At 36.9% G+C, this 25,011-nt stretch overlaps 1 protein-coding gene across 1 annotated transcript in view; it reads right to left on the reverse strand.

Annotated features, from left to right (window-relative positions):
* Window positions 1-25,011, reverse strand: part of LOC112058059 (uncharacterized) — a 53,396-nt gene that overhangs the window by 6,056 nt on the left and 22,329 nt on the right. The window contains exons 2-4 of the mRNA XM_052885218.1: window positions 4,421-4,787; window positions 1,598-1,815; window positions 337-849 (exon numbers count right to left, since the gene is read on the reverse strand). Of these exons, the coding sequence (XP_052741178.1) occupies window positions 337-849; window positions 1,598-1,815; window positions 4,421-4,628 (939 nt within the window). The 5' untranslated portion in view covers window positions 4,629-4,787. The remainder of the gene's footprint in view (window positions 1-336; window positions 850-1,597; window positions 1,816-4,420; window positions 4,788-25,011) is intronic.

Raw genomic sequence — 25,011 nt, forward strand, 5'->3', positions numbered from 1 at the left:
CATACTCGTACAGAAACTTAATTTTGCACCCCCGATGCAAAAAGAGGGATGTTATGTTGGACGTTGAAGTCCCTAGTTTCTGGAATGGTGACCCCGCACTAGAGAACGTAGTGTTGGTCGACCCTCCACCAGGTGGACTGAGGACATCAAGCGCGTCGCAGGGATTCCTTGGATACAGGCGGCTCAGGATCCTGATGTTACGAAGTCCCTACAAAAGGCCTATGTCTTGCAGTGGACGTCCATCGACTGATATGATGATAGTGTTACCTTTTTAGGTTACCCATTAAAATAAGGTTCAATAATAATAATCTTTTCGTGACATAATTAAATGCTTACCTTATAAACACTAATGATGAAGCCCGTCGTGGGCGTGTGAGACTTTTTTGGTCCACCAGCTAGATCGTTGAAAGGCGGTCGACATATCATAGCGACTTCACTATATAAATCCAAAGTGTGAGCAGCTGAATACCTTATTGTTTTTGGATCGAATTTTGCTAGCGAGGCACTTCTCATGTTATTGTAAAACAGCAATGGGTCCGTTTGCGTCGTGTTTATCACATAGTATGATATGAATGGGAACTCTGCGTTCTTTTCCATGTTCGCTAACAACATTCCGCCTACAGCAGTATTAGCGTGTGCTACGTCGTTTAGCAATTCTGCAGCGGCAGTTCTCTGTTTAATTATTGGTTTGGCAAGTGGAGATTCTAGGATAGGTTCTATTGGTTCTAAAGGGCTCATCAGATGCGCTAGTATACACAGTTTAGGATCAGCAACTTCAAGGACGCTAAGGGAGTTCTGGGCAGTTTTTGTTGTCATCCCCTTTTCTGGCGTAGGCGGGGGTACAGGCAGCTGAAATGGAATAAAAAACAAAATTAGTATTGAAAAGGACAACTTGATTGATTGATTATGTTGCAATTGTTCTTTAACAATTAGTTCGTTGTCAAGGTGTAGGGTGGAGGTTACTAAGGCCATTCATCATTAAATACAAGCGAAGTAAGCTATGGTACCGTAGACTGACGAGTCATATTGTTTAGGCAATACCATGATGTTTAGAGGGTTAGGTTAGGTTAGCATATATTTAACACTGGTGTTGTACTTTCGTGGATTATTGAATTTATTTTTTATGTTATTTCTTTTAGGTTTAAGTAGAACTGCACTTTTGGTTTGCAACTCTTGGTTTAGTCTTAGATCGTTCTATGGTATATTGGATATTTTCTTCCGAGGAATTCAGTCTCTCTCTCTCAAATTCAAAATCTGCAGTTCAAAAAATTCGAATCTCGAAACACGTTAAACCCTCAGTTACGGTCATTGACCGCCTACGATAATAAGAAAAGAGCGCTCACTGGGACGCCATCAGGCAGGAAGCGGTCCAGCGCGTGCGCCGGTATCACGAAGCAGTCCCGCTCGAGCGTGGCCAGCGACACGGGCTCGGTGAGACTTTGTCTACAATTGTAAGAAGAGAGCACTCACTGGGACGCCATCAGGCAGGAAGCGGTCCAGCGCGTGCGCCGGTATCACGAAGCAGTCCCGCTCGAGCGTGGCCAGCGACACGGGCTCGGTGAGACTTTGTCTACAATTGTAAGAAGAGAGCACTCACTGGGACGCCATCAGGCAGGAAGCGGTCCAGCGCGTGCGCCGGTATCACGAAGCAGTCCCGCTCGAGCGTGGCCAGCGACACGGGCTCGGTGCGGCGGCGGTCGCTGGTCGGCGGCTTGTCCCAGCGCATGAGCGACACGGACGGCTCGCGCGTGACCAGCGGCTGCGGGGGCTCGGGCTCCGGGCCCGTCCCGCCGCCGATGACTGGACCGCATCGTTCTGGAAGTACAGAAAAGTCTTGTTATTACTATCAAGTTTTGACTTTCTAACTTTCAAAAAATATGCTTACATCAATCATCGGAGACATTTTGGCTTTAGGTCCGAATGTCTCAGTTACATGAACGACGGATTGTCTGACTAAGTGCGACAGAAATAAAAGATATGTTCCAGACACCTAAATCCTTCTATCCCTCGTTCCCTACTCTAGCGGAGCTACCACGCTCTACCCCGTGAGGCTTCTGCGGTCCCATGAAATGGTTTACAAATGTAACATCTATACCGACCTACATATAAAAAGCAATCAAAGAGATTATACCAAAATATAATATGTACAATAGTTAATCGTTTAGATTCTCAGGAATCGTAACCCTGTCCGGGTTTTAATGATAAAATATAAATCTGTTATTTTTATTATACCTACCTAAAACACACCCATCACATAAATGAAAGCTGTCGTGTTTATAATCGCGTGTACGGAGCGGAAAATATTTATGTTTGGAGCCTCATTAAAATTTTCGTTATAATTTTCCCTGCCCACTTTACGTGCTATTGTCATGTTCTTTTTTAAGGTAAGCGCAAAGTTCTTTGATGAAATTATTTACATTACAGATCATTTAATAAGTCAACCAATTATATAGGTACCTACTAAGTTTTTATAATATTGTTTAAGATCTTTCTAATCTAATAGTTAAAGATCTACTGTTTACCTACTCAGTAAGAACACGATTGTAATTCAAAATTGCCTTAAAATTGAGTTAGACAATCAGGTAGATTCATTGCAGGTGTGTGTTATGTTCTGGTAGTAGTCTTTAGTACAGTAAAACAGTATGCTCTAAACATTTATTTTATTATTCTGCGTTAAACGAGCCTATTTATAGCGCTTGGCGAAACGTCTGGTGTGCTAATAGACGCGTGTCAATAATTTGAACTTTTGTAACAACTTGCGGCTAATTTCAATCAGTTCATTAAAACTGATATAAAAGTATTTTGATATATTAAGCAGAATCTTCTAAAAATGGTAAGATATTTAAAAAATAATAATTTACATAATACAGAGTAGGATTAAAAGTCATATTAAACCATAAGGTAAAATCAAAATGAGTAGATAGAGATACACATATATTTACAAATCATTAAAATCTTAAAGTTATTAACAATAGACATTGTACCATGCAACACAGCTGGAGGCTGATACTGAAAAATAAAGCAGAAATTAATAAGTTGATAATTTACAAGTTGCTAATAAAAAAAATTTGTTAATCCTCCAAAAGATATCGAGGTGGCAAATAACCATTCTGTTACTGTCTTTTTCGATCTCGTCCCCTTAAGTGTTTATTTGTTTTGAAGATTAAAAACTTATAAATTGTAGGTAGTCATTTGATTTAATTTTTGGTGTTAAGATAATAAGAAGTTGTTATGAAGATATTGTTACCACAGATATGATAAATAAACACCAAATTATAGGTAAATACATAAAATGTCAGGATCCTACGCTTCAGTTCAATGTTTATTTTTTTTCTTTTTGCTTACATGGCTATATGCCATGTAAGAGTAGATATCAGTAAATAATAATTTATCAAAAGTAAAAATAGTTCATTAGATACTCTTGGTTTTTTTTATATATGTTATAATTACCCCAAAGCACCATAATAGGGGTAATTACGTAAATGGGGTAATTCGTGAAAGTATTGTTATTTTTTGTTTCGGTCTTTAGTAATTTTTTTTAAGCACAGCTTAAGCGCTTTATATTCTGTGATTATTCCACAGCATAAAATATCTTCCGATTTTCCAGGCTCTACTTATTTTCGGAATATCCCCATTTTCCTAATTTTCACAAATTAATACGTGATTGGCAATTAGGTAAGCGACTATTTTATCAATAATACGATATTTTTGGTAATTCAACTGAAGTGTAGGATCCTGGCTTGAGGAATGTCGAATATCCTTTTGGAAGGTAGTTACCATAAGGGAATGGAAAATGATAGACGATAAATGAACCACAGATAATATGCGCTGAATAAATAAAATCGTAACTGAGATAAATCTGCAACTTCAATAAATTAAAAAGTAGCTACGTACCAAAACAACTATCATTAATAGTGTTTTGAGTATCTTTGTAATACTTAATACCTATAACGTATGAACAAAATGAAATAATACTTATTGAGACATGCGGTCGCGTGTCCAGCCAAATTCGAAATAATGAGTGACATACGACGTATATTACACGACCTTAAAATAAAAAAGGGCGTAAACTGATAGACGAATTTTTTTAAATTTTCGCGGGTATATCTATAATGTAAATGCTTAGAGCTTTATGTTTGTTTCATTAAATAAAGGTAAACTCGAAACAATACTGATACAGGCAAGTATGATTGAGCAAAACGAATGTCTGTGTTTATGACTTTTATGTAATAAATATGAGGGTGTTCATGACAACATCATAACAAATTAGAAGTTACGAGACATATATCTACCGTATTTTATCGTCCATCTTTCCCCACTCACGTAACAAGTAATTTGTAAACAAAGACTTACAGCTGATGCAAGCCGCAAACACTTCACACGCACACTAAATGGAACTAGACCTTACTTCCCGAGTTACCTGAGCCATCGTTATACTGCGTACTGGCCCGTGGCGCTGAGAAGAACAGATGCGTTCTGTAGTGGTGTTCCTCCATGCACGAGTAGCGCTCGCGGTCCCGTCGCTTGGCGTTCCGGCCCGCGCCGAGCGCCCCCTTGGCCTTCCCCCCTCCACTGCTCGAAGAAACCGTCTTCTCGGTGCTGAAGTTCTTCCGAAACATCAAATTCATCTTGGACGCGTGCCACAGCTGTCTCGCTTCCACTCATTAAATCACTAATTGGTTTAGACTTAGTCGGTTTATATTCGGCAACGTTTCGTCTCACGTTTACTGTTTAGTTTTGGCTGCAGTTCGGTATTGGATTAGAGCGTGGACAGATGTGCCAACAAACTGTGCAAATAGTAACTATACTAGAACCTAATCTCCATATAAACCCTATAAACGACAGAGCGAAACATTACTAAACTAAGTTAGATAGAAACTACAGAGTAATTTTGAACTAATTGAAAATGACTGATTTCGTTATGGGTAAAGTGCAGGTTTTATTTTACACGAGAAAACAGTTAGTTAAAGAGCTTTAAGTTTATAACTCAAAATGATTTTTAGTGATCATTTACCACATTTAGTTAGCAGTGAAAATCCTTAAGCTCACTCAGAGAAGTGCTGCTGACAGAGATAAGCAATTTTTATCGGCATGAATACATTGGTCCAGTGGTTAGTCTATGCAGCATCAGATAACGAGATCCTGGGTTTGAACCCATGGTCATGCTGTGAAATACTGAGCTTTACTCTAAGAAATTTTCATTTAAATTTGCAGCCCGGAAGAGATGAATGAATTGGGAAGATAGGTGGAGAATACCCCTGAGTCTATGAGAGCAAGTTATACCCTCAGTCCAGCTCATTATCATTGACTTCTAGGAGTAGGTGAAGAAACATTTTCACACTTAGCTCACTAATATTGGGGCAACGGAGCGCAGAGGTAGGCAGTGCTGAACCTGTAGCCAAGTGGCATCTCGATACCCTTTCTACGATCGCAAACACTTCGAAAACTAGAAAAATGTATGGGAATGACAGATCTCGATCACGTGACCAAATGTCATTCCCATACATTTTTCTAGTTTTCGAAGCATTTGCGATTGTAGAAAGAGAATCGATCGTAGGCTAATAATGATGAAAATAAAAGTGAAAATGTCCACAGCCGACCGATGTTTGTAAGTTGGCACGTCTGTCGACGCTCCACACTGAGCAGGTCACGGTTATACGTTCGCAAGATGATCAGCTAATGCTAGCATTGAAACGAATTAGCTATTCCGAGGCCGAACGTAAAATTAGTTTTACGTGAAAGATCACCGATAAGCTCCCGATTAGAGATTACGTTTATTAAATCGAGTTGATACCGAGTTTCATTTCGTAGTTTATTGATTTTTTTTATTATTTAGACCACGTTGTAGTTTATATTTTCTTAATTTTTCCATTTGGATTTGTTTCTAGTAGGTAGATATTTTACGTATTTTATACTAGGTATCTACAACATACTTATTACAACCTATTTTTACCATAATTATTATTTTCTACGGAAAAAAGTTTTGTAATAATATCGGGTATTTCAATAAATTGAATAACTACACACCTACCATTAGGTACTTGGAAACGTTTTCCAAGTAGAAAATTAAAAAAAGTCAGATACTTCTTACTTCTCTCAATTTTTTTTAAATGCCACTATAATACCTTTAACTGAGGACTCAATTAAGAAGTCCACTAATGCCTAGTTTGGACTACTTTAGTATTTTAGTCGAGGACGACCGATTTTTGGGCGATAAATCCAAAAATTGTTCGTACGTTCGTAAGTCATTCTAGATTTAGATAATAATTCAAGACGATTTTGAAAACTTTATTAATAAAATTGTAAGCACTGCAAAGTTGGATTTCTATATCAGTCATGGTCTTTCTCCAACGCTAACACTACGTAATTAACAAAATGTATGGCAATGATATTCGTTATCGACAGATCATGTGGTCCAGTTATCGATGGCATATGTCAATCCCATACATTTTGTTAGTTTTCGAAGCGTTAGCGTTTGTAAAAAGAGAATCGACATGCCAAATGGCTACAGACCAAGGGCTACATGACTCTACGAATATGCTACGAAATATTTTCCCTCCGTATTTTACATAATAAGAGAAATTGAATTTACAAATTATTATCATTCCTTCCACTTTTATTTCGACTAAAGAATATTATTAATTAAGGTTCATTTAAATATTAATTGGGTATTTAAATGGTAATGATTCCACAAAATTCTTATTGCGTATAATTTTATATCCTTTGTGTTTTAATTAAGGGCAGTTTTGTTGCAAATTGTAGAACATTTATTGGTTACATTTTATTTGCCATTTAGCCTGATAGAAAAGGGTGAGTTGGTTATAAACGTTTTTCTAGTTAAATATTTCCTACTTACTAATAATTTCTCAGTGTTTATAAGATCTCCTTGCAATTAATATACCTATAATTCAATATCCCACATGATATTATTATGTATGACATATCTAATAAGATATATAGATAGATAGACAGGTGCAACAAGGTTAAATGTTTAGTGTTACTTTGAACAAGTTAAACTACAAAACAGGTATTAGCAGTTAACGATTGCCGTAGGTAGATAAGTACTTATAGACGAATATCATTGTTCAAGATGATTGGCACTACAGAGTGCCTAGTGGGAGTTTTCTGTTTTCATACTGTGACGATCGCGTAAACGTAAACGCGAATTTCTAAGGAATTTGTTGTTGAAACAACAGTTGTGCAGTAGTGCCTCTAGATGGCGCTGTTTCAATTCCTTAGAAATTCGTGTTTACTTTTACGCGATCGTCACAGTATGAAAACATTAAAACTCCCACTAGGCACTCTGTTCGTTTCATGTAGGATGATGCGGGTGACAGTAGACATTATGAACGTCATACAGGCGACTGTCACCGAACCCATGCTATCTGAAAAACACTTTAGTAGTAGTCTTAAAATATCAATCGCAGTAATAGAGCTTGTTGTTGTAGAGTTAATTCGGGGAAGTACTACTACTATACTTATTTCTTGCCAAGCATTGTTCTGTTTATTGGCGATGAAGGCCTCCGTGGCGCAGTGGTATGCGCGGTGGATTTACAAAACGGAGGTCCTGGGTTCGATCGCCGGCTGGGCAGATTGAGATTTTCTTAATTTTTCCAGGTCTGGCTGGTGGGACGCTTCGGCCGTGGCTAGTTACCACCCTACCGGGAAAGACGTACCGCCGAACGATTTAGCGTTCCGGTACGATGCCGTGTAGAAACCGAAAGGGGTGTGGATTTTCATCCTCCTCCTAATATAACAAGTTAGTCCGCTTCCATCTTAGACTGCATCATCACTTACTATCAGGTGAGATTGTAGTCAAGGGTTAACTTGTAAAGAATATAAAAAAAAATATTAAAAAAAATGCGGTTTCCCATTTACCGTCAGATGGGTCCTTGATCCGTCAATGGGTACTATAGATAAAACCATTATTATTTTTGTATAACGTAGGAAAAAGTGGCCACATCATTCGAAGAGCCGATGGACGTTGGCTTCCCAAAGGTGCTGGAATGGTGACCCTGCACCGGAAAGCGCAGTGTCGGTTGACTCCCCACTAGGCCGACTACATCAAGGGGTTGCAGGGAGTCGCTGGATGCTGACGGCTCGTTCCGTTGTGTTTGGAAGTCCATGAAAGAGGCCTATGTCCAGCAATAGACGTCTATCTGCTTTTAATGATAAGAAAAAGTTTTAGAAGTACATATTTTTGTTTGTTTCCTACGAGTATTTCGTATCGTGTTAAAACACTATTGATGATAAAAAAAATAAATAAACGGTATTTAGATTAGTATTGAATTTGAATGTGTGGCTTAGAAATTAGAATGTAAGTACCCGTCGTAACCTAAGGAATGCATTTAAAACTTTCGCTTTGCAGAACTTTGAAATAACTTTGGATGCCTTGCTAACTTCACGTCAAAGGAGATGCTTAGAAGTTTTTGGAAAATTTTGTAACATCGCGTTCGTTTACATAACTGCTACCAGAGGGCTACCTAAAAATTAATTAAAAATAATAAAAAAGTCTATAGTATCAGTATCATCATCAGTATGTCATGTTTCCAGTTTAATGAATTTAGAATTAATTTGACAGATAAATCAATAGGTAATAGGCAGATAGAGCGCACAGAACACGACGGTGTCGTAGCCGCTCTAAATACAAAATTCAAAAACATTCTTGACTCAGTACGACACGAAGCGTCGCATATTCAGTAACTTTCAATAATATTCAAGAAAAATGGCGTCTTATGTTTTTAAATATTTTAAAAACTGTTAACAAAAACTAAAGAAATAAGATGGAGTATTTTTTCATTGATTGTATATTAATTTACGTAATTGTGTTGTTAGTGTTAAATTTTGAAATACAAATTATGAAAAAAGTTTCTATATACGGATGTCAAGGAGACGCGTGACGTTAGTTTTTTTTATGGGTTTCACCGCCTTCACCACGCTGCTTGTAATGACTCACTCTGTATGATATTTACTCTGTGTATTTTGAATGAACTTGACCTGAAGGGAACCATAAATTACTTTCAGCCTGCATGAGATGAGGACCTATGTCTGGTTGACGTACTTTCGCTTTACTATTTAAACGCGTACGCAACTGCCTTTAAACCCATTGACTGAATGCAGGTGGGTGTTGGGACCAAAGTCACCGACATAGCTCAACGAGTCGCGAAGCTGAAGTGGCAATGGGCGGGGTAAATAGTTCGTAGAGCCGATACACGTTGGGGTCCCAAGCTGCAAAGGGAACCCCTCACTGGAAAACGCAGTGTTGATCGATCCCCCACCGGTGGACTGACGACTTCAAGCGAGTCACAGGGATTTGCTGGATGCAGGCGGCTCAGGATCGTGATGTTTGGAAGTTCCTACAAAAGGTCCTGCAGTGGACGTCCATTGGCTGATATGATGATGATGATGATGATGATGATGATGATGATGATTATAGTATTGGGTCCTACAAGTGTATTTTTTTCAGATAGAATAGTTACGTATGAACGATATTCATTAGTCAGAAAGTTGTGGGAGGAGTTTTTAAGACAATAGTCTAGCGGTCGGTAATCGAATCCATGATCTCGTGAATTGAGTCCGGCCCCTTTACCATGCTATTGAAACTTATTTATTTATAAATTGAAATGAATTCCTGATAATACCGCAGAACCACAGGACCATAATAAAGTGTAATCCGTGGTCATTACCCATATCCCTGACAAAGGCAATAAAGTTGGTTGGTTGTCTAGCTGAATAAGATGACCGTTAAATAAGTTATTGACGCTATGGGAAGACATAAAGTTACATGTCTTTAGGGTTAAATAAATGTCTCAGTGCGTAAAATTATGTCCAGTGAGTTGGAAGAGCATCGCGTAAGTTATCTCTGAACTGGAAAATTAGTGTAAGTGTAAGTTTAATTGTAATATGTTAAATTATAAAAAGTAGGTTTTTACTTGCTGTAAATCTGTACTCTTAAATTTTTGAATATGAAGGTCACTTTTGGGAGGCAAGATGAAAAAACAAAAAAATAAAATAATCAAAATGCATCATGTGACACATCAAATGGAAACCTTGTTAAGAGGATCTCAAATATTTTTTTTTAGAATTTTGAAATAAATAGTCTTCAATAACTTCAAGAAAATTTACCATTCTCCCTTTTGTCCGAAAGTACTGAATCTACTCTTTCCGGAAAACCTTGAAACTCTTAATTTTTTAAATATGAAGGTCGAAGACTTACAATCCTGTTTGTAGTAGAGATTAGTGCGTTTAAAAAAAACAAACAAAGTCAAAGTCTCAGCTTTAAGTATCGATCGGTTAATTCTTCGCGGTATGTTTGCCCAATCCAATACTAGGAAGTCGTAGAGCAATGGAGAACGCTTAGTGCATACTTTATGAACTGTGAACTATTGATCGAGGCAGTAGATTTTCTATTTTTTTTTTATAATAATTACAGCAAGTAGCATATTAGGGTACCCATTAGGAGTATATATCTTAGATTTTTAAGCCAGGCGGTCTTTTTCTTTTTTTAAATGATCAATTATCTTGATCATCATTACTATTCCATATTCGGCTTACTGCTGAGCTCAAATCTGAGAGAGAATTTGGCCCAATGCGGATTGTCAGACTTCACACACGCAGAGAATTAAGAAAATTCTCAGGTATGCAGGTTTCCGCACGATGTTTTTCCTTCACCGTTTGAGACTTATGTTATAAAATGCACATAACTGAAAAGTTGGTGGTTTTTCCTATTAGTCGGAAAACACCGTGGATACGACAAAAGTCCAGCGGACCGGGATTGAAACACGACCTCTCGGTGATGAGTTCGAATAAAAATGTTTAAACCTTAAAACTCAGCTTAAAGCAATGATAATTTTATACTATAGATCGGTTACGTCCCTACAAATCACCGGAAAAACTGATCTGAATAATAGGCTACAATACTGAGCACACACATGCACAATTTTGTCTTTTATTCCATTATATATTTATGTATATATAGTTTTTACACTTCTTGAAAACACAACTCGACATTGTAGACGATATTTAGGTATTATTTTTTTTAAATAACGTTCGTTGTTGACCACAACTAACATTCAGTTGAGTATAAATTTCCTCTTTTGAGCGCCTCATTTTTCATGCGCTAGTAACGCATCTAACAGTATTTAGTATCATTGGCTTAAAGGACAAATATAGAAACAAACATTCATTATAATTTATATCACATACCAAGTTTAGGTAAGTAAAATTGTGTAATAATAAATACAGTCTGTGGTAACTTTATTGTCCAAGTTTTCGGATAAGAGGATTAGGTAGGTACAGCCACGCGTACTGTTTTACGTCCCTCGTATTTTTACCGAATTTTATGTTACTTCTTATTTATGTATAAGATGTTTATGTTTATTGTTTATCATAGACATTTTTTGTTTTTTTTTGGTTAGTTTTATTGGGTCTCAGTATAAAACCTTCATCAAGTAGCAGCGCTAACTCATAATAATCACTATCGGCCTATTTTAATGGTTTAGTACAGGCCTCCCTCTTTATAGATGAGATATGGATCTTAGACCCACCATGCTGCTTCATTACGGGTTGGCGGGTTTAGATTGGAATGTTAAATTCATTAACGACCACTATTAGATGTTAATAACAATGAGCAAGACAGGGCTCAATTTTGGGTTAAGAATTTATACTGATTTCTTAGAAGAAATAATTCGATCTCTATAAGTAAAAAGAAATAATTTCATTTTGTAAAAAATACTTACGAAATACAATAGTAAATGGTTTTGATGTTGCAATATAAAAATCAGTAGGTACCTAACAATACCTAAGAAATAGGTTCATGAATGCCGATTAGATAAAATAAGACAAAAATATAAGGTAGGCTCCAGAAAGGTAGCACGTAGCCACTTAATCATAATGATCTAAGATCAAGAAATGAGAAAATTTCAAGAAAAACATATTGTCTATCTCTTTTGCCTTAAGTTGACCACACACTATACCGGGATGACTTAACGTACTCTTTGAGATAATTGCTACTACCAACTTCCCCGTTTTGGGCTGAGAATTTTCACTGAAAATTTCTTAAAAGAAAAAACTTGTTAATATTTTATAGTTTCATACCAAGGACTTGAATCTAGGACCTCGTAATTAACACATAGAATAACCACTGGACCATTGGAGCTGTACTGTGGCACAGAATACATATGTAAACTGTGGTAGAACAACCGACTCAAATTAGTATAATACGTGAAACAAAGATTTTATAATATATAGATATGTCACTACCGTCATTGAGTCGCCTATTAAACAGCGAAAATTAAACAAATACCTAAATATACATATACAATGTCGAGTTGTGTGTTTTGGTATACATGTCTATAGTATAAAATGTCGTTGACGGTAGGCATTTAACCTTACGCAAAAGCCTTAACCACAGTACATATAAGTGTGGGAGGGGTATCTAGCGCTATCTAGGCTTATTATCGTCTGCTGCCAGTAGGGTAAGACTCGTCGTCGCGTCTCCAGACGATTTACGAGCGATCGTGTAACGTGCGCTCTCTTCTTTGTTAGTAATTCCTGCAAATTTCTTTGTTGTTTTATTTGATTTACAAATTGTTTATTGTAAACACACCATAGATTCAAAAGTTCAAACAGAAGCGTGGTTATTAGATACTATCTACTAACCAAAACGAAATATTACGTCTACAACAACGTACTACACTATGGGATTAACGAGTAAAAAACATTCATTACCGTGTGTTCCACATTTCCTTTAAATATCACGTGTCTCAATCGGTGAAGGAAAACATCGTGAGGAAACCTACATACCAGCCCTAAAAAGGTACCGTTGAAGCAATCAGGATTATAAAAAGGATTAATCATCACAAAATGAACAAATTATCATTATCCTAATGAATACGTGTATGTTATCTCCATAGCTGGAGCGCACCCTCGTTCGGAGTGGCAAAATGTAAACCGGACGACTGGGAACGTCTGCATATTTAACATTTAACTCGGCTAACGATCTCTGTACACGCAAGCGACGAATTCATTATTAGAAACATGTTAAACATTCACAAGAATTACGCAAACGAGTTGTTTTAGAGAGCTTAGAGTTCACGCCGGGGATTTGAGTATTATGGCGTCCACAGATTCGCATCGTACGTAACGGACGCGTTACGTACGTGTAAAAATCCGTATAATGCGTATACGGATTATTGACAAATTGTATGTGCTCAAAGCTCAAATTGTGTAGAGTAAAAAAAATTAAACTATTTTCATTAATATGTGATCTCTTAAGCCCAAAGAATAAATAATTGTAATTTCTTAAATAATTAAAGTTTATGATTCGTTGATTTATATTGTTTTATTTGCCTGTCGTATTTTTTACGAATGTTTAGTGACAACGTCACTTGTAGGATAGTTTAATCTAGGGTTAAATTAGCTTCATTTGTAACTATGTATGTAAAAAAATCTTGGAATCTTAATTCACACTTCCTGGTTTTCGATTAGGATGAAATTTTGCCAACTCTCTGACTTCTAATAACAATACCTGACTAGCTAAGAAACGTCATTACAAAACCAATATGGCAGCCTCGTTAAGATGGCGGACGGGTTGTTTGAAATCCACCCCCATGATACGGATATCAAATGAAAGTATTTGTTGTCAGCAATACGAAAAAATAGTCACGTAACTTAAATCCAATATAGCGAACGTCCAAGATGGCGGACAGGGTATTTGAAATGCACAGGGTATGATATTCCCTGGGGGGTCCTGGGTTCGATCCCCGGCTAGGCCGATTGATGTTTTCTTAATTGGTGCAGGTCTGGCTGGTGGGAGGCTTAGTCCGTGGCTAATTACCACCCTACCGGCAAATACGTACTGCCAAGCGATTTAGCGTTCCGGTACGACGTCGTGTAGAAACCAAAAGGGGTGTGGATTTTCATCGTACTCCTAACAAGTTCCAAAAGTCAAGTTGTGCCGTCGAAAGCAAAGAATAGATATCAAGTTTTTACCCAAAAATACTCGTAGCTCCTCAGTTCTACACACAAGTGCACCAAAATATCATTATTCACGTATAAATTACCGCCAAAGTCTTAGAATAGTATGCGTTCAATAGTTCGTATACTATGAAAGCAACTTGGAGCTTCGCCAAAACATCATCACTGATGCCGCACCCCTCCACCGGAGATATGAATGGAGTTGTTTACTGTACTATTGTGAAGTTCTAATAATAATTGTTCCTAATAAGTACAGTAATAGTAGAGTAAAAGAGTTCTTTTATTTTATAACACAAGATAAATTATTATGGCATTGTATTTACTATAATATGCTAAATTTATAGTACTTTCATAGTCAAAGGGGGATGAGGGTTTCGGCTATTAAGACGTGTTAACCGGTTCGAGTTAAAAAAAACAATGATTTTAAGCGGATGCATGATTTAGGAGAACACCCCTGTATCTACGAGTATACTAATATCATAAACCTGAAGAGTTTATATGATTGTTAGATTGAACGCGCTAATCTCAGGAACTACAGGTCCGATTTAAAAGATCTTTCAGTGTTAGATAGCCCATTTATCAAGGAAGGCTATAGACTATAAATTATCCCCGTATTCCTACGGGAACGGAACCACGCGAGTGAAACCGCGCGGCGTCAGCTAGTTTCTTATAAAGCTATATTCTTTGTAAAATTTACAACTACACTAGCGATCCAAAGTCTACACTTCATCTGCGTGTGATAAATTCATTTGCGTGTAAACATGGATTTTTCAAAAATTTGCGGGATTAGTCTTGAAAGGATAACAGGCTGACTAATTTACTTTGGCATTTATAATATTAGTATGAATACAATGTCTATAAACTCGTTTTAGACTCAATGGTAACGACAATTTAAAAAAAAATATTGTGGTCGGAAATGTAGAAGGCAAACGGCCACGGGGTAGGTAGATTTCCAACCCGATAGTTGGACTCAAATAAACAGGAACTTGCATATTTTACAGTGCCCTCAAAATGGTGAGCGATCGTACACGATAGAGGAGGAGGATTTATCGAAATATGACTCACCAAAGCGGTCTTCTCCTCAGTTTTGAGGGACCGGGAGAAAAAGATAACGTCTACGTGAAAAAAGATAATGTAAATGTAACGAAGAAGAAATACTTTATTGCACACAAAATAAAAAAGAAACATTAAAACAATGATGATTGTGATGATGACGAGAGATGTGAAACCTGACCTGAATTCAACACGGAAAAATCGCAGGGGTTTGCTATAGTATAGACATTATAAGCCAAAAAATCTAAATTCAAAATTCATTTATTTCTTGTAAACTGAGCCATTTTAGTAGGCTCAGTTTACAAGCACTTTTGACACGTCAGTTGACTATTTGTAAAGATTCGGAAGGCTGGTTCTGCTGAGAAGAAACCGGCAAGAAACTCAACAGTTGCTCTTTTTAAAAAAAATCAAACAGTATTATAATTTACAATTGATGACAACATTACAATTTCTTATAGTTTTACTTCCTGTGTGAAGGTGGAAGCTGATCCAATGGCCTGTAAGCGCCTTTATCTTTATAGTGCTATGTACTGCATATTATTGCTAAACTTACGTGTTATCAAAGCCTAGCATACACCATTAAGCTGTGTACACAGCTTAACATGAAAACGCTTTGCATAATGGTTCTATTAAATTACCAGCACCGTCCGTCTATCAGTACATAAGTGCATATCTAATTGACCGTGCGACGTACCCTTGACTGATTTTGCATGTGAGTCCATAATATCTGACCGCCATAATCTATAGCCTTGAACAATTGATTTTTCAGTACAGGCTCTAACAACAAACTCAACCAGCTGGGTTGAAAAGAAAACATCCTCTGTTTATGACTTTTGTTTTAATGTCAAGCTAGTCACTGCAATCTCAATTATGATGTTAAATGACTGTGAGTCTGAGATGGTATAGGTAGAGATAGAAGTTTAAATTAGAATAGAATATATCTTTATTTGTCCACACACGAGTAATAAAATAAAATAAACAAACAGAACATACAAATATCTGGTCGTGGACAAAACAGGTTTCCAACTCAGCACGATGCCACAGCGAACTGTGGCGCTGGTTTTCAGGTGAAACCTTGTGAGTTAACGGACAAGTCTACGTGACGTGTCTTAACTTAAAACTTATACATGAATACAAAGTAAAATAAAATAGTGAAACAAAAACGAACAGAGTAATAAAATAACAAAATTAACATTTATGGGAAACTAAATTAACAGGGAAAATCAAACAATAATTAATACGAGTCAACCTGTAAAGTGAACGATCTGCCGCCACCATAGTGTTGTAGTAAGGAGAAAAGAAATTAGTACTACGGGTTATTTGTTTGCTGATCCAATAATAAAAGAGCTTTATATTTAGTCTTAAATAACCCAATAGTACGTATAAATTACACAAACATCTGACAGTGTCTACGCAGCATAATACCGGAACGCTAAATCGCTTGGTTCCACGTCTTTGCCGGTAGGACGGTAACTAGCCACGGCCTATTACCATACACGAGCTGATTTAGAAAATCGTCATCATCATTAACAACCCATATATGGCTCACTGTTGGGCACGAGTCTCTTCTGAGGATGAGAGGCTATAATAGTCTACCACGCTGGCCTAATGCAGATTTGCAGGCTTCACATACGAAGAGAATGAGAAAATTCTCAGGTATACCTCCATATAATACCAGATTTCATCACGGTGTTTTTCGTTCACCGTTTAGAAAATATAGAATCCTAAATTGACTCGAGAGGTCATAGAGAGGTTGTTCCTCACGTAATTCCGCATTTTGCTTCAATGATTCACACCCACACAATACACGCAAAAACTATTAAATGAATTTGGCTCAGAACGGAGGTAAATTATACTCTGGATACATTTTATTCACCTACCATTGTTATTGTAGATCAAAGACAAAAAATCACATATCTCTTTTCTTTTCTTGCAACATTGAAGAGTTCCACTTATATTTTAGTAAGTGGTCAGAATTGGGAACAGTAACATAATCGTTAATTTCGTTTCTCTCACGTATTTTTGAAATTTTCATATTCTTGGCCGTTACCCAGCCGTGACGAAATTCAGGAAAAGTTTATTAGTTTTCCTGAATTTTGTATTTCTGAAGGCAGTAGATTCAGTTAAAAATAAAATCAAAAATTGAAATTTAATTCAGATCGTTTGTTAATTGCAAAAGTATCATTAATATTTTCATCTTATTTTAAAAGCTTCTAAACGGCACAGGCTTCGATTCCTATTACGAAATCCTTCTTATTATACTAAACTAGCGGACGCCCGCGAATAGGGATGATGACTAGGTTTGAATATATTGATTTTTATGATACATTCGGGTAAATAGGGTCAATGTTAACTAATTTATACATAAAAAGCAAAGATTGTCTGGATATTTGCGAAATAGATGAGATTATAAAATTTCAAAATCTATTAAAAATCTTTTATCGTAATTAGATGAAAATTCATACAGTTTTTGCTTCGTTAAATTAAATGTGACATTTTTTAATATGTGAACTTTAAACATAAACTCAGAAATAACAAAGATATTAGTAATTTTGTTTAAACGCCCATACAAATCTAAAGATCATTAATTGCCTACAACGTCATAAGTTCGTACCATTTTGTATGGGGCGTTTTTCAGGGATCCGCGGCAGCACCGCACTTTAAATCCCTGTAGCTCCGAAAGTAATACTCGCAGATACCCTGTTCCTTTTACAAAATTGCTTTACTATTAGCATAATCTTAATTTATATACATTTTAAAAAACTGTCATCATCCCTTATCGTGATGCTACCACTACTAGTCACCAGAAATACTAGAAAATACATATGTAAGCGATACGATATACGCAGTATGATTTATACCGTTTTTACGAAATATGTAGGAAATGTTAATTGCTGCAGGTTACCTAGTTCCACTCTATTCATGTGCTCTTGGAGCGTTTTACTTCTACACTACTTCAACGGATGAATAAGTTAGAATTCATTTCGTTCCTAGGTCGCCATGAATTTATTTAATTAATAACTTTGTAGTTTTTAATGATGTCAAACCGCTATAAATGATTTAAATATTTTAGGTGAATTTTGACCGTCATACTTTTATCTGATGACTCTAGTCATTGTTTAATATACAACACTTTATCTAGTCTTTCTTTAATATCTAACACTTTTTAAATATTTTTGTGTAATCATAACAGAAGCCGGTGAATATCTTCAGATAAAGTTTCCTTTTTAGAGTTCCGTTCCCGAAGGGTTTTTTTTTATTCTTTACAAGTTAGCCCTTGACTACAATCTCACCTAATGGTAAGTGATGACGCAAACTAAGCTGTTGGAATCGGGCTAACTTGGTAGGAGGAGGATGAAATCCACACCCCTTTCTACACGACGTCGTACCGGAACGCTAAATCGCTTGGCGGTACGTCTTTGTCGGTAGGGTGGTAACTAGCCACGGCCAAAGCCTGGCTGACCTGGACCAATTAAGAAAACCTCAATGGTCCAGCCGGGGATCGAACCCAGGACCTCCGTCTTGTAAGTCCACTGCGCTTACCACTGCGCCATGGAGGCCGGTAAAACGAGTAAAACCCATTTTAGACTCCGTTGTCCGTCCCGCCGTCTGTCACCAGGTCAGGCTGTATCTCAAGAACTGTGATAGTTGGACAGTTGAAATTTTCACATAAGATGCTGATATTACTGTTGCCGCCAAAGATTTTATACCGTTAGTATATTATGTCACTAGTGCGTCGAAACTGAGGCGACCAAAGTTGGCTAATAGTCTTAGTTTCATTTTGTCGCATAGTAAACCTTAAGTATTTAAGTACCTATAAATAATGTTATAAATACTGTCTATAATTTCGAGTTGTGTATTCCGGAAGTATAAGTACCTACATAAGTACCTATATTATGTAAGTAAACACAAAATTGTGTGTGCGCTTAGTGGAGTAGCTAAATGCAGATCAATTTTTGTGGTGAATTTACACGCACGCAGGCACGTAACATATTTAATAATATAAAAATGTTGGTTACCGCTATGACAAAAAATATTAAAAAAACAATTAAAAAAGTAAGGGATTCTCATACAAGTTACTTTGCCTTTTTTATAGATAATAATTGAACGGAACCATTCGTTCGCGAGTCCGACTAGCACTTGTCCGGTTTTATTTCTGTTTAAGATTGTAGCTCGTAAAAGAACGAATTGAACCAAATATATGTCACATACCTACTCCTAACAGTCAGAAATATTAAAACTATTTTGCTTATAAATAAAAATATGTTAATAGGACGCGGTTCGTCGACCACTGCTGGCGCCAATTTTATATCAAGGACGTCTTTCCCTCTTATTGGCCTTGCATTCGCCACAATACTTCGTACTATCTAAGTTAAAGTGTTACATAGACTCATAATCGTCTTATAGCTCGATTTATTATTGGTCTTTTGGAAGGATTCTCATTGCTCATTGCTCAGGCTTGATTTTATTTCCAAATTGACTTAATTTTTTTTTTCAAATTAACTGGAATTGCGTCTTTTGGCGACATGTAGATGGCATCAGGTCTCTTATAGTTTTTTTTTATACCTTCCCTGGTGCAGTTGGTAATGCTATGGTTCGATTCTTAGTTCACAAATTAGCTCAGGTTGAGTGGTAGCCATCGTCTCCTTCCGTTACCTACGAGTAGAAAGCGCAGTGTTGGTCGACCCCCCAACAGGTGGGCTGACGACATCAAGCGAGTCGCAGGGATTCGCTGGATGCAGGTGGCTCAGTATCTTGATGTTTGGAAGTCCCTACAAAAGGCCTATGTCCGCAGTAGACGTCCATCGGCTGATATGCTGATGATGATAATAATGAAGGATTTCATAAAAACATGTATTTCTTTAAATTTTCATAACGTCACAAACGCTGTCGTCCTATTTTGTGACGTCACAATGTTATTTACACGTCAAATTAATTGTTATCTAATATTTTTTGAAACGCTTTGTTTGTAAAGGTTTTGTTAACGTGATGTGACGAAACAGTCAAAATATGGCTGACAGGCGTTTTGGCTCCTAATGACAAAAATATATTTAAAAACCAATATTTTCATGTAATCACGTCAATCTAATAGAACGATTATAATCTATTAATATAATACTGCTAATGTGCTTTAGCGTTGCTAACTTTTACTGTAGCTTTTTTAGAAATACTCTTGTAGAGAGGGTTCCGTACAAAGTATATAATTTAACTGCAGTTCACTATAAGATAAACGAGTTTCAAGGACAAACTTAACTTTGCCGTTGTAAATCTGTTGCCCGTGTGCATCGAAATTGGTCACAGTCAATTTAACGTTACACTACTACTATTAACAGTTTAAGTTTTGTTGTTAGTTTTTGGGAAGGTACTATCATTATCAACCCATATTCGGCTCACTGTTGAGCTCGAGTCACCTCTCCACTACGCTGGCCTAATGTGGATTGCCAGACTTCACATATGCAGTGAATTAAGCAGGTATGCAGGTTCCCTCACGATGTTTTTCCTTCACCGTTTGAGTGAGACACGTGATATTTAATTTCTTAAAATGCACACAACTGAAAAGTTGGAGGTGCATGCCCCGGACCGGATTCGCACCCACACCCTCCGAAATCGGAGGCAGAGGTCATATCTATCACGGCTCTACTATAAATTTTATGAATTTCGGATTTTAAATACCTGCGCTCTACAACATTGCTTTTATTCCTCAACGGCCTATGTCCCGACGGATACACTGCTTGACATAGGCCTTTCCGACAGTCGCTACCACATACGATCCTCCGCCTTCCTCATCCAGCCACTTACCACTACCTTTTTGATGTCGTCGGACTATCTAGCTGGAGGGCGTCCTACACTCCAGAACACGTCTACCCCAGCGGTCAGAACAGCTGCAAAAGATATGGCCCGCCCACTGCCACTTCAGTTTGCTTTCCTTTAGGCTACGTCGATTATTTTCGATTTTCTCGTTCCGAATTTTGTCCTTCAGAGAGACTCCTAACATAGCCCTCTCCATAGCTTACTGAGCAACTTTAAAATTATTATTCCTAAATGTACCTAAGTCAGAAAGACATAAGCAATATAGCATAGAACCCTAAAAAATGCTTGTTTTTTAATTCTCGTCAACTTTGTAGTCGTGGTATCGTAGTATTTAAGACATAAAAACGCAGTAAGCCACCAAAGCCGGAACGTCCACAGATAAAAGCCGGATAAGTTCGCCGAAGAGTTAGAATCCGGTTAAAATTTTATCCGATCGTAAGTTTCCAAGCGGACGGTACTCGTATATAAATCTATTTGAACATTTTTATATTTGCCACTCGTTCCAGTACCTAACGTTACTACTTGGCTTTGCACGAGTTAGTTAGATTGCAACGTTTAAGGTTCTTTATATTTAGTACGTGGGTGTTTTTACGCGAATTACTTTCTAGATTATGTATGGAGCTCAGGTAAAATTGTAAACTAATTAATTTACTAAGTACTTGTCTGGTAGGCTTCGGCCGTGGCTAGTTACCAAGCGATTTAGCGTCCCGGTACAGAGCCGCGTAGAAACCATAAGGAGGGGTAGAATAAATGTACCTCTTCCAAATTAGTCTGCTTTCAAGTCAAGGGTTAACTAACTAACTTGTACAAATAAACGATTAAATAGGCACACATTAAAATAAGTTAATTAGGTAAATCTATAAAATTAAAACTAATTAATAATTATCAAAATTTGCTGCCCCTTGGTACGGTATGTATTCTGTGGTACGTTGCCCATCATGCAGGCAGCATTCCCGCGTTGAATCAAAAAATTCGGCGTTGAAACCGATATAATAGTGTTCCAAGCCCGTATTTTCGGTCGGGTAGGGAAATTTTGACTAAATAGCCAGGCATTCTTAGTCTCATCCAATCATGCACTCTGGCAGTTTGTAGGCGAACGGGCTTTGAGGATATTACCAGCGAAATTTTTAATTTTACTTACCTACGGGGCGGGGATCGAACCACCCCTCGGTGAAGAGTCCGACCGCTTTTGAGGCTCCAATATAAATTTATGTATTTTATTTGAAAAATTAAAATACACATCACACAGAAAAAAATAGATAAATATAGCAAATCATGCAGCGCAGTTACAAATTATAGTGTGATGCAATACTAAAAGAGCTCCACTCAGCACGATACAGCTCTGATGGCTTTCCGTAACGAGAAGATAAGACGGGCCTTGAAATGGCTTAAATAGGCTGACCAATTAAGCTACTGAAAATCAAAATTTTCTTTCCTGTAAGCGGGAAACAGTCCCTTAGACCTTGATTACAATCACACCTGATGTTAAGTGATGATGCAATCTAAGATGGAAGCAGGCTAACTTGTTAAGAGTAGGATGAAAATCCACACCCCTTTCGGTTTCTAGGCGATATCATACCGGAATTCTAAATCTTTGCCAGTAGGGTGGTACAACTAGTCACGGCAGAAGCCTCCCACCAGCCAGACCTGTATCAATTAAGAAAACCTCAATCGGCCCAACCGGGGATCGAATCCATGACCTTTGTCTTGTAAATCCACCGCCCACACCACTGCGCCACGGAGACTGTCAAATTTTCATTTTATACAATTTCCAATTACACGCCAGACTGGCTATGTAATACAAAACGCCGTCCTTATAAAAGTGGCTAATATAAATGTAAATTAATATACTTACGCATATAAGGTCTCGCCATTTTTCTTTGTCTCTGAATTATTCTTTAATTTGACCAGACAGCGCGGCGTTGGACAATTTTGTTATAAAGGAAGCTAATTAGGTTTGTTTTCATTTTATTTATATTTATTTATTATGCTACAACATACATATATCACTTAAGTCTAACCATAGAGCAACAATAACCACAGTTAATTTTAGTTACCACAGTTAGTTTGTAAGAAGGAATGGTTAGGTAAATGGAAGGCCAAAGAAGAAATGGTTGGATTATGTGAAAGAAGACATGTGTGTAAAAGGAGTGGATGATGAGTTGACGAGTAATAGAGACGAATGGCAAAGATTGACATATTTTTCCGACCCCACTTAAGGAGATGATGATGATGATGATGATGATGATGATGATGATGATGATGTGTTAGTTTGCAAGACTGTAGGACCGCGAACAACCAGTGGGAAGGTCACAAATGAGATTTTTGTCTCATAGAAGGATGATATCGTGAAAGTAACGTGCAATTACTAATTTTGAAAGTCAGACGCTCACAAGGGAGCATGTAGTCGCCTACGTTGAGAACCTATGGCTTAGTAGTTAGACACGTCAGTGATCCTACAAAGTTCTGTATTTTCGGTCCAGTAATTCTAAAAACTGAAAGTGTGCAGAAAATCATTTTATTCTTCTTCTGAAATGAATTGAAATAGGTAAATTGGGTGGGAGAATAAGCCTGGATTCTTGTGACCAGCTGTGCGATCAGGAAATAGTCGGAAAATTCAAGCTCTCTTAGATATCTCTGCCGCGGACGTTTCTTAAGGATTCCTGAATTTTTATCAAACATAATGTTGAAAAATATTGTTTTTTTTTTTTAATTTGAGAAATAATACAATAACTTAAGCTATACACCCACCTACCCACGTGGAATGGTAGCAAGAATACTGGCTGCATTTTCGCGCTGGACAGCCAGGCTGGTCCTTTGCGCAAAACAAATGAGTCAGTCCTTCTGTCACCAGTCATCCTCATATTAGAGCAAACCCACGTTTGCCCAATTTTGACCAAAAAAAATATTTTTCTCCATTCATACCACTGGACTATCGTCCAACAAGGCAGTTACCATACCATAATTTATTTACGTATATTGATTATAATTTCTATGGCGTGTATATTTTACTATGAACACATTTGTAGGGTAACTTGTGTGGAGCAAAAACATGTTTATGGATTTGTTCGTATTTCCAAAATAAATATTAGAAATTAAAGAGAAGAAGAAGAAAAGCATGTAAAGTTAAAACACAAACTGCCACTATAAACGTATCTTCTTAAGTCTCCAATTATAAAGCTACAGCAAGTTGTACTATTGTATTTCAGTGAGAGCTTTTAAATGGGTATATTACCGGTTGTAATAAATGTAACTTTACATAAGTTACATTTATTACAGCTAAGTTTAAATAAATTATTAAAAATAGTGAAAAGGAAAGAAAACACAAAAATCATGAAATAACAAGAAAAAAAAAACAACGCAATTAATAACGTACAACTTAAGGAAAGTAAAATATGTAATACTGAAAACAGAGTATAGGCAAGTGCTTATGCAATTATCATAATTATCCTTAGTTTGTAGTTGAATTATTAGATACGAGTACATTACATACAATAAGCTCGAAAATGTTATGACATACTCGTATGTTTAGTAAATATAATAGTGAAAGTCTCGAAAATCTTTCAATAGCAGCATTAATTTTAGCTCACAATCATGAAACTTGAAATATTGTGCAGTGAGTTGAATTTCCTAAATAAATAAATAAATCTGTTATGGAAAAGCATAGTTTCGCTCATTACCTGCAACTGCTAGGTACGTTACTTTATGCTGCGGTCGTCGTTACCAAGCGCTATACCGTTTTTGCGTCCACTCCTAGATCATGACGATAAAGTGCAATTTATAATAGCTTTATTGTAGAACATGTGATTTGTGAACGGTATATATTATAAACATATTTTACCAACTGTCCATAGACAGACAACATGCGATATCGAAACTAATGTATGCACCAGTTAAAGCGATAATTGCATTCAAATCAATAACTGTTGGTTTAACTAAAGTCACGCTATCGCCATCTGCATTCAATGGACTGGAATACATATAGAGGGCTTATAAATGATACTTATAGACAAAGATTTTATACTATTATATATATCACTAGCGAACAAAGGTGGCTAATTGTCCTAATTTCAATTAGTCACATAGCAAACAACGAAAGTTAATTAAACAAATAGTACCTAAATATTGTCTACCATTTCTAGTAGTGTGTTCAGGAAGTGTAAACCTATA

Source organism: Bicyclus anynana, chromosome 13, assembly GCF_947172395.1.
Source record: "Bicyclus anynana chromosome 13, ilBicAnyn1.1, whole genome shotgun sequence".
NCBI lineage: Eukaryota > Metazoa > Arthropoda > Insecta > Lepidoptera > Nymphalidae > Bicyclus > Bicyclus anynana.